Source organism: Laccaria bicolor, genomic scaffold (assembly GCF_000143565.1).
Source record: "Laccaria bicolor S238N-H82 LACBIscaffold_10 genomic scaffold, whole genome shotgun sequence".
In the NCBI taxonomy this organism is placed as follows: Eukaryota; Fungi; Basidiomycota; class Agaricomycetes; order Agaricales; family Hydnangiaceae; genus Laccaria; species Laccaria bicolor.
In genome coordinates, this window is record NW_001889881.1 from 783,851 (window position 1) to 796,320 (window position 12,470).

A 12,470-nucleotide genomic window follows, 5' to 3' on the forward strand; every position below is an offset into this window, starting at 1 on the left:
CATTGAGAGATAGCAGTACGATTCCAAGCAATTCCAGCCCATACAAGTGGATACCAACAAACCAGTACTACCGCTTCTTGTTCCCTCTAAAACCTTTGAAGACAACGCCGTCGTCGGAATCGTCGTCCACAATGACAGGCATGGCTTTCCTCCCTCGAGCGAGTTGTCGAGTTGCTTTTTGAGAAGGCGGTGCTGACCGCGCCGAAGATTTCGTTCCAGCACTCGAACGAAGGGTTTGATCTTCATCGTCCTCCTGTAAGGTAAGGTCCATAACATGGGATTCCTCCTCCACCACTTCCTTGATATCATCGTCTGAGTCCAGGAAAAGAGCTTTAGCTTTCGCAGGCTCCTTCGACCGCGACGATGCCCGTTTAGGTGGGAGAGCTGACCCTGCTCTGGAAGGTGGTTTGGTCTTCACCTTCGGCGCAGGGGGCGGTATCTCTTCATCCGAGTCGAGCTTGACTTCTGGAGAAGGTGAAGGAGGAAGAGCGGTCGTCATGATCTTAGTCTTGCCCTGTATAGCGCGAGGTACTCGTTTTGGAGGTTGAGTCGGTATTTGACTAGCGTCAAACCCATTTTGAGTCTGGCTACCACCTTTCCAATATGCTGAGGGACAAGTTAGGAAAGGACCCAAAGGAAACTAACTGACAATGGACGTACAAGGTCCTATCCCGTAGTCGTTTATTTCACTTGGAATCAGCTCAACTCTTGAACCAGCGCCAACGTTGAATTTCTATGAAGGGGTCGAAGGTGAGAAGGTTGAAAGGAAACATGTCAAGATCTCAGTGTCACCTTTTTATATTTCTTGAAATTGGGCTTCGCCTCCCAGTCAATGTTCACTGCCTGGCCGCTTCGTGCACGACTTCCATCATCCTTTCGGAATACCTCCATCTCCATCACAACCATGAAATTTCCTCTGATGCCTGAATCATCGCCAAAATCTGCCAAAACATTCCATTCCTTTTCTTGCTCTTCGTGCTCAAAGTCAGGCTTAGATATCTTAAGATTGTTGAACTCGCGATCGAATGCATCTTCCGTCTTTTTTCCGCGTTTGGTAGAAGCAATAGCTTTGAGGAAGGCAGCATCCGTGTCGGGTTTTCCAGCTGGTGCCCCCGTTTTGGTTTGTTTCGAAGGTTTGACGGTAGAAGGCGGCTTGCTGGGGGCACGGCCGACTGCCGCTGCTGTCGCCTTCTCGACTGCATTGACATTCTCCACCGCCATCTTCTTGGCGGCAGGCTGAGATGATGCGGCGGCGTGACCCATTTCTTCTTCACCATCCACAGAATCCAAACCTCTCTTGGTGCCCCGTTGCGCTGCAGCATGTGGCGCTTCGATGGACTGACTCTCCTCTTCCTCTTCTCGTAAGACGCCCAGTGATGAATGGGTCTCTCCCCGCGAAGAGCGGATCGTCTTTGACTGTGTCTGACTTTGTGTCTGCGTTTGACTTTGAGACGATTGTAGCATATCGAAGCTACCTGCTCCAGGTTGTTGGTCTGGATTACTTGCTTCGAACAGCGCCTTGAACCTTTTAAGTGGTGGTTCGCCAATGGTTTCTCCGATTCCAGAGGAGAAGGTATCGGGATTGAGGGTATTTTGGATTTCTGAGGCTGCACCGCCAACGCGGCGTTTGAGCCTGCTAGAACGAGCGGGGGTCGGTGCCTAAAAGGAATCGTGTTGAGATAAGAGAAAACCCAAGGTCAAGAATTTCACTCATACCGTGAGGTCGACTACCATTGGGGGAGGAGTTACTCTAGCTGGCACGTCCGGAACTGCGTCGAGGATGGAGGAGGGGTCGTCCAGGCCAGTTAGCAACGGCTTCCCACCATTCACGCGCCGGGTGAGGGCCTGAGGGAGATGATTAGAAATGGCTTGCTTTGTTGCTTTAAAGGGCTTACTCGACGCGGACGAGTGGATGCTTCCTCTTGTGATTCCGGCTCCGGGGTTTTAGGAGATGCGGGGGGTTGCACTGAGGGCTCTCGAGATACCACTCGGCGAGTAAGTCTGCGAACAGGCGCTTGGGTCTTCGGACTGGGCTGGAGAGAGGGTTCTTCCGGAAGTGTATTGGGGATGACGTCAGGTAGAGGCGAGGAGCGGGGCTCTATAGCACAAGATGAGCATGAATTCGTCAGAGGATTAAAGACCACGAACCGTCGTCGACGTCCATAGAGTCGGCGTTGTCCAAAACGGTCGCATCCACATCAAAAACAGCCTGAACTATCCGCTCCGGGTCTATAGGGGCTGAGTTGAAGCTACAACGAAATGAGAGCTGATAGAGTGGGAAGATCGACCATATAGTACTCACGATTTTGCCTCGACGACTAGAGCCTTCCAAGCAGGTATACCAATAGCCGTCGACATGGCATCGTCATCTCCAACTACAACAGTCTTCTTCCCTTCCTTAGCTTGGCTGCGCGTTAAAGCCTTGTGGAGTTTGGCAACGCCAGACTGGACGTCAAACGTTTCCAGAGAACCGCCACCGCGATGGATGAGCCCCCTGATATCGTTTTCAATCTCCCGCGCTTTTTCACCAATACAAATAAAGCGGTAACTCTGAAACATGTGAAGCCGCTCTTCGTTTGGTTCCCAGACCTTGAAAATCTTTTGTGATGGTGGCAGGGAGGGGGAGAAGTTGGGACGGAATTTACTGATTTGAGGAAGCGAGAAGATATCTTCAAGAGACGTGCCGCTCGAGGGGTCGCTATTCTTTGGAAGGTTACCAAGTCGTACGACCTCATGCAACCACTCAGGCTTAACAAACTGAGAAGCCGATACAAGAGAAGCAGCAGTCAACGCATTTGCAATGTAATTGAGAGTAAGGTGGTGGGTGACATGAGAATTAGGGGTTTGTACAAGATGTATACCTGGAGGAAGGAGGTCACAGACGCTCCGGAAGACAAAAGAATAACGTACCCAGAGATGCACAAGCTTCCAGAGACACCGGTGCCTTTCCCCGTGGGTTGGGGGCGTAACAACATACGGACTCCCATTTCACCCTGGTGAAATTTCAGAAAGTTATCAAATACCATAAAAAGTGGATGTACGTGACTTGGAGGCCGGTGATGATCGATACAACATCACCGTCTTGCAGCTCCTCTGGGGATGAAGGATTGGCAATGACTAGATGGTCTCCGCGGTTGACCCTAATCCCTTTGTCCTTCTTATTATTAAAATGAAGGCTTGGCCTCGACGTAGGTTCCCCCTGCGCACGTTCACAATTTGATCAATGACACAAACAAGAGGGATTTCGAAGACGTACGACCTGATCCACAGTAAAATTACCCACAATAAATTCGCAATGGTCATGCGAGACCTTCTTGCTAGCCAATGTTAGAGGCCTATCCTTCCTGCCAACCGGATACGTCGTGTCGGTCTTGAGAAGTTTCGTTTCTAGCAACACAAGTTTCTGACTGCTCCTAAGATAAACGGTGAACATGAACTCACTTTGAAAGTTCAACTCTCCGACGACTTCCGCGTCAAATGGACCTGTAATAAGCCACATCCCACCAACGGTGCGTGAGGCCCAGACAATGTCTCTCCTAGTTAGACGTCGTGTGTTTTCTTGATACTATTACGACGTGTATCTTGACGTGTATGTTTCCGGGATAACGTGCGTAGCCTCCTACGTCTGTGCCTGTCATCGTGACGGTTTGCCCGTGGCTTACATTTTCCCAAAATTGAACTGAACTCTTACCTTTATTCACAAATTCCGAATACTGGTCGTCGTAACGGTAAATCTGTGGGAGGCGCGTAAACGGTGTGACAACGAAAGTACGGTGTCACGCGTCAGTCACATTTTCTCCTGACTCAGGAGCAAGTCAAGACTCAATACAACGAATACCGCTTTATTTGGTGATAGAATAACACTATTGAATAAAAAATGCATGACGTGGGTGGGGGAGAGGGGGAGTGTAGTCCAATAAAAATGTAAAAGTTGATGAAGAGACAAGCAGCTACGCCACACCAGCGCTATTCCTTTTCGATTGATCAACAGCAGCCCAGACGATGTCCCTCAGTTGTGGGTTATTGCGTAGGATTTCAGCAATCTGCGAAGGTTGCAAAGAGGACAATGCAGCGAGATCTTGGTACGCAGACGCCTCCTGCGATGTGACTGAGGTTGGAACGACTGTGGGTGCAGACGTGGGCGGCGCAGTCGACATCGCTACTGTTGGTTGCGCGCCTTGGTGGATGCAAGGAACTGCTGATACTTGCTGCTGCTGCGATAAGTTATTAAGTCGTGGATCGGAAGTGGAAGAGGAAGAGGCTGAGGTTTGATTCAATGTCGAAAGTTGACCAGGCACAGTGCTGCTGGGGGGTCGCGTTGAAGACGGAGGCTGGGTCATCTGCTGGTGGCTCGCCCCCATGCGATAACAGTCTTGCGTTTGAGAGCTGCCAGCATGGCCCTGTGGGCCTTGATAGGGTTGCTGCCAATTCAACTGAGCTTCCCGATACTGCGACGGTGTGTAGTTTTGGGCATAGCTATACGGGTTGTAGCCCTGAGATCCACCTGCTACTGGGGTAGGGTAATAGCCGTTGTACGAATATCCATATGCAGACTGTGCCGCTGCATACTGGGCTTGTTGAGAAGAGTAGGTCCAGTAATCATAGGTGCCAGCACGTGGAGGAACATAAGGAAGCGATGACGCGGCAGTGTAGCGGTTACCAAGGTTAGTTTGTCCCACCCCTTGGCTAGATGAAGTCCCAGCTGGGGTAGATCGACCGCTCGTAGCTGCCACCAACGGGCCTAATAACCATCAATTAACATCGCCTCCACTAAAAACATCCGGTCGAAAACTTACGCTCAGGTCCAGGAGCAACCTCGGATGGCTTTTGCAACACAGGTCCATCCGTGCTTCCGAAAACGACACTTCCCCACTTAAACTCTCTCTTGATGCCTCGATCCCATAATACCTCAACGGAACCCGCCTCCTCTATGACTCTTATGAGAGACACCTCGAACACGCCAGCGCTAACACGAATCTTAATACGTGCCATGCTGGGGAGAGCCAAGAGATCGTTCTTGATCTTATCTTGCTTGCTGGCTTTCTTCTGAGCAGCCACAGCCTACGATGCAACAATCTCCGTGTTAATCGCGAATAGCACTGAAACGTTTTCTTTACGTACCGGGTTATGTTGTGTGCAAAGAATCTGCACATCGAGTTTCTTGATGATCTTCAGAACGAGGGAACCAGACGCTTGCGATTCGACAGCCGCACCGTTCGGAGCGGAAGATGAGTCGACGCGCATATCATCAGGGTTAGGCCGGAGGAGAACGACCTCCTTTTCGACCTCCCTAACGACATTGAAAACAATTCCATTCTCACCTCCATCCTTCGCGCAAGAGACGTGGAAAGCTTTGGGACATTTCCCCTTTGTACATTGAACAGGGGCGCCATGAGCCTTTGGACGATTCTTAGTGCATGAAGAACATTTCTGGTCATTCAAAAATCAACACCCCGTTCACGTGATAGACAACAAACATACCAAATTCCATCGGTCTTTCACAATACCGTCAACCCCGAATACCACAAGCTCCTTTGACCCATCGGGAGCGTCAATCTCGTCAACCCAGGTCTCGGGTATGATAGAGGCACAGTAGTCGTGCGCCATCCAGACCTTGGGGTTAGTAGCAGCATCGACGGCTTCCTTTCTTCCAATGGGAGGATCTTGTACCCTGAGCAAACCCTCCTTGTCCATCGAGACACATAAACAGCACGGAAAGGGCTCTAGCTCTGCAGGCCTTGGACCCAACTTCAAAGTAACAGACAGTTTTGGTGCAGGGGCCTTGATCGTAATCGAAGGAGCAGCTTTCGTTGCAGAAGCCTTGATTTTGAGTTTTTTCAATTTTGGAGCTTCGTCCTTAGATTCCGACTTGCGTTTGCGAGATATCTTCAATGGTGGGATTACATCGTTTACGACTTCTTTTTTAATTGCATCTTTCTTGGGCGACCGCATTTGCTTATTGAACCTAGGTGGATTTGCAGATTCCGCTGCCTCTTCGGCTCTATCGTGCAGTAGTTGATCAACGTCGATGCGAACACTGGTAGAAGTGTAACCGATCAGACGCGATCATATGAAAGAAGGATTAGCGCAAACCTATCGCTGATACATTCGCAAGCCTTCGCCCGTCGACCTAGCTCAAGCCAGCTGTCTAACGCAAAATTTACACTCTCGGCACAATTCAGACCAAGGTTGAAACCGGCGTGGTAGCCCCTTGGGAAAGTGATGACGAATTCCCCAGTTTGTTGTACAAGAAAGTTTGGTCGGCATGAAGATTGCGCCAGGAGGGTGGGGGAAGCAAGGAAGGATTTATGGCGAAGAAATTGGGGACATGCGGATGTATCTTTGGGGAAATAACCTAACAGAGCGTTAGCACAATCGATTTGGTATTGGTCGATCGACTCACCCCTCATAGTTTGCTCCATAGCACCTGCTCTGCCTTGTGGTATAGCATACCAGAACTTGGGTGCACCGAAATGGATGTAATTGATACTGAACAAGTCCATATCCTCAACGTGCCAGGCGAAAGTAGCCCTCCACATGCCAAAGTACAGATACGGAGTGTTCACGCCCGGAAGACCCTGGTCTGAAGATGGTAACAAGCGAGTTAGGGTTGACGGCAGATGCCCGACATTCCAAGCCGTCGTTGCATCGGTGTATAGCGAGCCTAGAAGGAATATTAGCGAAATTGTTGTCGAAAAGGCATGTGACCACCAACCTTGGGTATCAGCGCCATACCATGCTGGTTTTCCCAGACCACAGTTTCTCCAATATTGACGCTCAAGCTTCTGGCAAAAGCCGCGGGTATAGTCACTGGGCTTCGTGTTGGCTGGAAGCCAGTCTTTGTGGGGTGCAAAAGTTTCAAGAAATTCACCATCACGAGCCGCACGTTCGGCTAGATTCGCCTCACGAGTCTCTCGCGTCTGGGGCGCACGCCTGCCACCCTTCGCCTTTGGCTTCGCTTTGGCCTTGGGCTCATCATCAGTGGCTATCGGAGAGGGAGCGGCGCGATCACTGTTTGGAGGTGATGCGACGGTATGTTTAGTGCTGGGGCCAGCGGGTAGGTGATAATCGTCGACAGGCTCTTCCTTGATCACGACGTCGTTCATCACCGGTCCGGCAGACTCGGCTTTAACCGCCTCTTTCTTTCTCCCTTTCCTCGCTTTGGGTTTTGCAGATGCCTTTGCGCCTGAATTAGCACTGCGAGCATGCAAGCCAACGTCCTGCACCCCAGGAGCACGGAACTCTTCCTTGCCACAGAGTTCCACCCATTCCCGAACGCTCATGACTTTCCGCTTCTCCATGTTCTCTTGACGGAAGAGACCTCCGCTACCGAGCATATGCTGCTCTATGGGTGTCTGAATCTTCACATTTTGGAGCTGTGGTAGAAGAGAGGGGAGTGCATTGGTCCTACATCATGCCGTGATCGTCAATATATGTAAGCGAGTAAAGTAGGCAACTGACCACTCCTTCGGTGGAATGACTTTCACAATGCCACTCCTTGAGCCCCAACACTCTATCTTCGACACGTAACCCTCAAAGTCTTGAAACTCGGCCATTGTTGGCTTGAACACTGGTATACCACGATGAGCCAGTGGGTCGCTTTCAGGGTCGAGCCAGGTCTTTCCATCCGAGTCAGGTGAAGGGGGCAGCTGCGTGTCCTGAGCTCCATAGAAGTGGTCCGGCTGTACTGGAGGCTGAGGGGACGGTGATCTGCTGGGAGTAAGAGTAGGGGTTCGAGAGAATGCAGACATGATTTGGAATTGGGTTTTTGAGATGAACGAGACGAGAAGAAGCTTTAGGGGGTAAATCCCAAAGATAGCAATAAATCCTCTCCTCACTGACGGTCCCAAACGTACTGCCTTCGTCGGTCGTCGTCGTCGTCGTCGATGTCGTTGGTTGCACCTCAATCCACCAGTGTCTTGCAGTCGGAGCCCCAACAATTACCGCAATTGGGAATGAAAACGAGCCCCGACCGGCTCTAGCCGCCACACTAGTGCACAATTGTGGCCCAGGCCTCTGCCAAATGAGACCAAACAACATCGTCCCCACCTCATGTCGGAGTCATGAATTTTGAAATCATTTTCCACTCACATGAAATTATTTACCCAGCTGCTATTTCAGCCCTATTTCAGTCATCATACTTGTGGTGACAGGAATCTCGTTATTTTGGCCCACGCAATCGGCTCTTTATCTACTCGCTAGGTGTCCCAAAACGTCTTCACTTGGCCTTCACCTCCCGGGTCACCCTAGGACCAGCACTATTATTTCCAATGACATCTGTCCGTGACGCCGTTGTCCGTATATTCGCTACAATTCAAGACCGTTCTCGTAACGGATATCAACTAGGATAGATGGATGGACCATCCTCTCGGCCGTCTTGAAGCGGACGCGCAGATGCGTCGATGGATGCTATATCATTACCCCAATCCTCACCTATACGGGTTGAGTGTGCTGGGAACTTCTCTTCGCGTTTACTGTGGCGACAAAGCGGCCAAACTTACACTTGACTCCGTTGGCCGCCCAAATCCAAGTCACATTTTACCCAAAAAAAAATTGCAAGGGCTGTGGATTTGAAAATCATGATGCAGGAGAATGTTGCCTGTATCAAGCGGTCTATATCAAATTCGAACAGGAAAAATCTAGTGACGCTCTTGGACGCTTAAGTGGCTGTTTTTGAAAACGCGGTGCATCCAGTCAAGTGCGTCGTGTCCAGGTCCCGTCCTGGCAGTGTCCTAACAACATCAATTTTTGACGTGTGAACGTGAAAAAACACAGGTATGTGAGTGCTTTTTGTTTTTCTTGATGGCGAATGGCAATAGTTCATCGCGGATGAGGTTTTGAAACGTCACACGAAACTGGGTTTACGGTGCGAGTCTAGCTTTTTCCGTTCTAGTTATATTGCTTTCAAGAAAGGCCAAAAAAATTAATATACCCAAATCCATGGCCCTGTACCATCCATGCGCGAGTCTCCCAAATTCCGCCATTGAGATCACGTAATTTTTCATGAGCGAATGTTTTGCACTCGTTATCAAATTCGGTCTGTATGAGAAGTACTGAAAAACGTGTACCATCATACCCTGAATGGTCGTTTCTGCATTCATCTAAATTGCCACTTGGGGCATCAAGAGTAATGTACCTACAATTATGGGTCACGACGAAGCTCAGATAGCAATGAGTTATTTTGACCAGCTTACAGCTCGATCTTGCCATGCGGAAGTCGCTCCTGAGTCCAACCTGAGTCTGAGCGACACTGGGATCTTTCGATATTTCATGAGCGGGCTAATTTATTCGCTGAATGCACTGAATGACAGTCATGAGCTGGTAAAATCCTATTGATCAATCCCTTTAGAAGCAAAGTAATATATCTGTATGCACCTACAATTCAAATCACGGCCGACGCTTGGATACCTATGGCAACAGGGATCAGCCAGCTTCAATATCACGGCTAAGACCGATATTTGTACGCTGCCGACTGATATGCCGAAGCTAATTATAACTATTCACAATTTAATATTAATATTGTCCATCAAATATTTCGTACTGTCACAATCAATTCACAATTTCCTATCGCGTTATCGCCAAAGTGAAAGCGCCGATTCGTGTTGTTTCCCATACGATGTACATCTGGTATCTTCATTGAAATATATGGCAACAGGGACCAGCCAGCTTCAAAATCACGGCTAAGACCACACTGCCGATCAATATGCCGAAATTAATTATTGAATATAATATTGTTATTGCCGTTTTCGAAATAGTTGGCGCGGCCGCAATCACGTCAAAACAAAGTCTCATATCTCCGTGAATCCTCAAACACGATTTCTCTGTAAATACTTATCATAGAGACATAATTTATAGTGTTTTGAAATCGCCTCGTCGAGCTCTAGGTCGCCCTATGGTTCATTTCAAAAGTAAATGACAATATACTTTTTTGTTAAGTACGCAAAGAGAAATTGATGCAGCAGTTAGTTACCTAATTGCTGCATTGATTTCTCTTTGCCTACTCAATAGAAAAGTACAATTCTTACCGCGTTGGCATCGTAGAGTAGAAAATGTTTATTTTGCATAAAGACGTGCGACGACCGAATTTGGAAGGGAAGTGATGGGGTGTCGTCACCTATAGCGCAGTTACAAGACCAGTACATACTCTTACACAAAATAAATTATGGGGCGACCTAGGTGCACATTATGCAATTCTAACTCACCCAAAATTGTAGCTTTACGTTTGGTATTGGCAGAGAAATCCTTGCAGCAGTCTCGGCACTGTCCAAACCTACCCTCCAGCAGCAGTAAGTATGATGTAGTTTTCGTTTTCTCATACAATAAACTATGGGGCGACCTAGATCTCGCCGAGACGGTTCCAAAACACTATAAATTATGTCTCTACGATAAGTATCTACAGAGAAAATCGTGTTCGAGGATTCGCGGGCATTTGAGACTTTATTTTGACGTCAACTATTTCAAAACAGCAATAAACAATATTATGTTACAAATACAATAATTAATTTCGGCATATTGATCGGCAGCGTACAAATATCGGTCTTAGCCGTGATTTTGAAGCTGGCTGGTCCCTGTTGCCATAGATACCAGTGCTACTTAGGAGTCTCTCGTTTCCATCACGCCCGAGAACTTCTCACAGAGAAATTCAAAAAGATCAAAAAATCTTTGCAATGATCAACTTGATCAACGTGGGCTTATCTAAGGAACAGATGAGATAGCCGTCCCGAGGGGTCTGGAAGTGACCCTGCCGTTCAAATGACCGGATTAAATTACATAAACTCTTTGCGAAGTTGTCGGCCAGGACTCAGGCGGCGCTCTCCCGTGATAAGTATTTCCTGGATCAAAGTGAACGCTTTTCGCCCACTTGACGTACACCACCAACCCCTATCAGATTTGACACATTGTAGGCGAGATACCAACCGACTTACAGCCAAATGCAAAACCCTAGACACCTCCCGAAAACTTCTGGTCTCCGCCTCGCTTTGTGCAAACAACCGCATTTGGCACAAGTCCGTATCATTATAACCTCGAGTGGAGTGTGGAGCACTCCATATACCTGAGTTGGTGGAGGATTTGCGTCATTGATGCCCGCTTCCTTCCTCAAATGGTTGTTTACACCAAGCGAGGCGGAGTCAAGAAATTTCTCCGAGGTGTCTGGGGTTTTGCATTCAGCTGTAAACCCACCTGCCAATGATTTTCAGTGGCGTGAAAGCTGGCTGTGCTGTTGTCATTCATTCAACACATGCAAGAGTCCCCGCAATGTCCATCGTGACCAGCTTGCCCATATTGTGTCCGCTTGTCTTTTCTTTTGTCGGAACAGCCCTTGTCAAACTTACGTTACAGTTCTCGTCGGTTCCGAGCGAGATCAATCCTGGAGGGTATGTCTGAAGGGTGCAATAGTATCGGTCATTTGGCGCTCGCATTCCCTTTGTGTGTCGATCCACTCGCGAGATGACAATCAATAGGCGTTCTTATCATCTTCGGACATCAATACTTGCTTGATCCGATATTGCAAACTTTCAACGTCGGTATCGCAAAAAAACATCTCAAAGTAAGTAATACTGAAAAAAAAAAAAGGTGGTAGTAAGCGCGATTTGGACGTACTTTAGCAGACTTTAGCCGTCGACGGTGAAACTATCGTGACTGTTCCCTACCAAGGCCGACAACATACCGGGATCCTGTCTCATCGGATGACATACGAGCTTGTGGCGCTCAGGAAGTCGTGGTCATGCCTGTTGAGCTATCGAATGTTCTTGACGAGCCGTGGTTGGAGAGCTGGAGAGAAGAGGAAAAATTACTTCGTTCCGGTGACAAAACGATTTTTGGCCAACTCTCCGAGTTTGTCTGGGTCCGAAATTGGAAAGAAGTGCAGAATCCTTCGGATTCCTGACGCAATATCGGGGAAGGGCATTGTCACCCGTCGGCCGCAAGTATTGGATAGCACAGCATTTCGACGGATGATTGATGTCTACTCTGCTCAAAGGGGAGGATGGAGATGATATGGACCGGACTTGGTGATGTCAGTGGTGTTAGTTCTATGTAAATCAGTTGAAGCAAAGATAAAACATTCACCACTCAACGCTCATTGCACTCGCATTTGCGCTTGTAAGTACTCTTTGCTTTTCGTGCTTCTGTTGCATAGTTTTCCGTGTGGCTTCCGGGAATCATTGAGAAAAAGGCAAGTAAAGTAGGCTGTGTTGAACCTGACTCACGGTGATAGATCGATGGACACAAGAGCAAATCACACCAAGAAATCGTCCCTTTCACAAAAAGTGGCAGTGTTTCGTACCTCTCAAATGCGGTAACCTCCTAAAAGCGTCTGTTTGCTCTTTCAGGCGTACGAACTAGACCGTTATGTAGGTTATTACGTGGGGCGCAAAGTGGCCACTGGGTATCGCCTCTTATTGTTCCCAGACGGGAGCCAGCGTTGTAATTTTCTCTAAATGGCGGTCTTGATCCATCTCTTGAACAGA

The 12,470-nt window shown here is 48.5% G+C and overlaps 2 protein-coding genes across 2 annotated transcripts; both read right to left on the reverse strand.

Moving 5' to 3' along the window:
- Positions 1-67: 67 nt before the first annotated feature.
- On the reverse strand, positions 68-3,499 carry LACBIDRAFT_296534 (putative proline-rich protein; the record flags this gene model as incomplete). The annotated part of the gene is made up of 11 exons (XM_001880453.1): positions 68-606; positions 661-733; positions 793-1,659; positions 1,717-1,845; positions 1,896-2,098; positions 2,149-2,249; positions 2,303-2,861; positions 2,911-2,993; positions 3,042-3,199; positions 3,257-3,387; positions 3,442-3,499. The coding sequence occupies 11 exons, from the start codon at positions 3,497-3,499 to the stop codon at positions 68-70; spliced, it is 2,901 nt and encodes a 966-aa protein (XP_001880488.1).
- A 451-nt stretch (positions 3,500-3,950) lies between these two features.
- Positions 3,951-7,751, reverse strand: JMJ16201 (jumonji superfamily protein; the record flags this gene model as incomplete). The annotated part of the gene is made up of 8 exons (XM_001880454.1): positions 3,951-4,741; positions 4,797-5,061; positions 5,122-5,430; positions 5,482-6,037; positions 6,094-6,355; positions 6,404-6,664; positions 6,716-7,407; positions 7,462-7,751. 8 exons carry the CDS (start codon positions 7,749-7,751, stop codon positions 3,951-3,953), a joined length of 3,426 nt encoding a protein of 1,141 aa, XP_001880489.1.
- Positions 7,752-12,470: the final 4,719 nt, after the last annotated feature.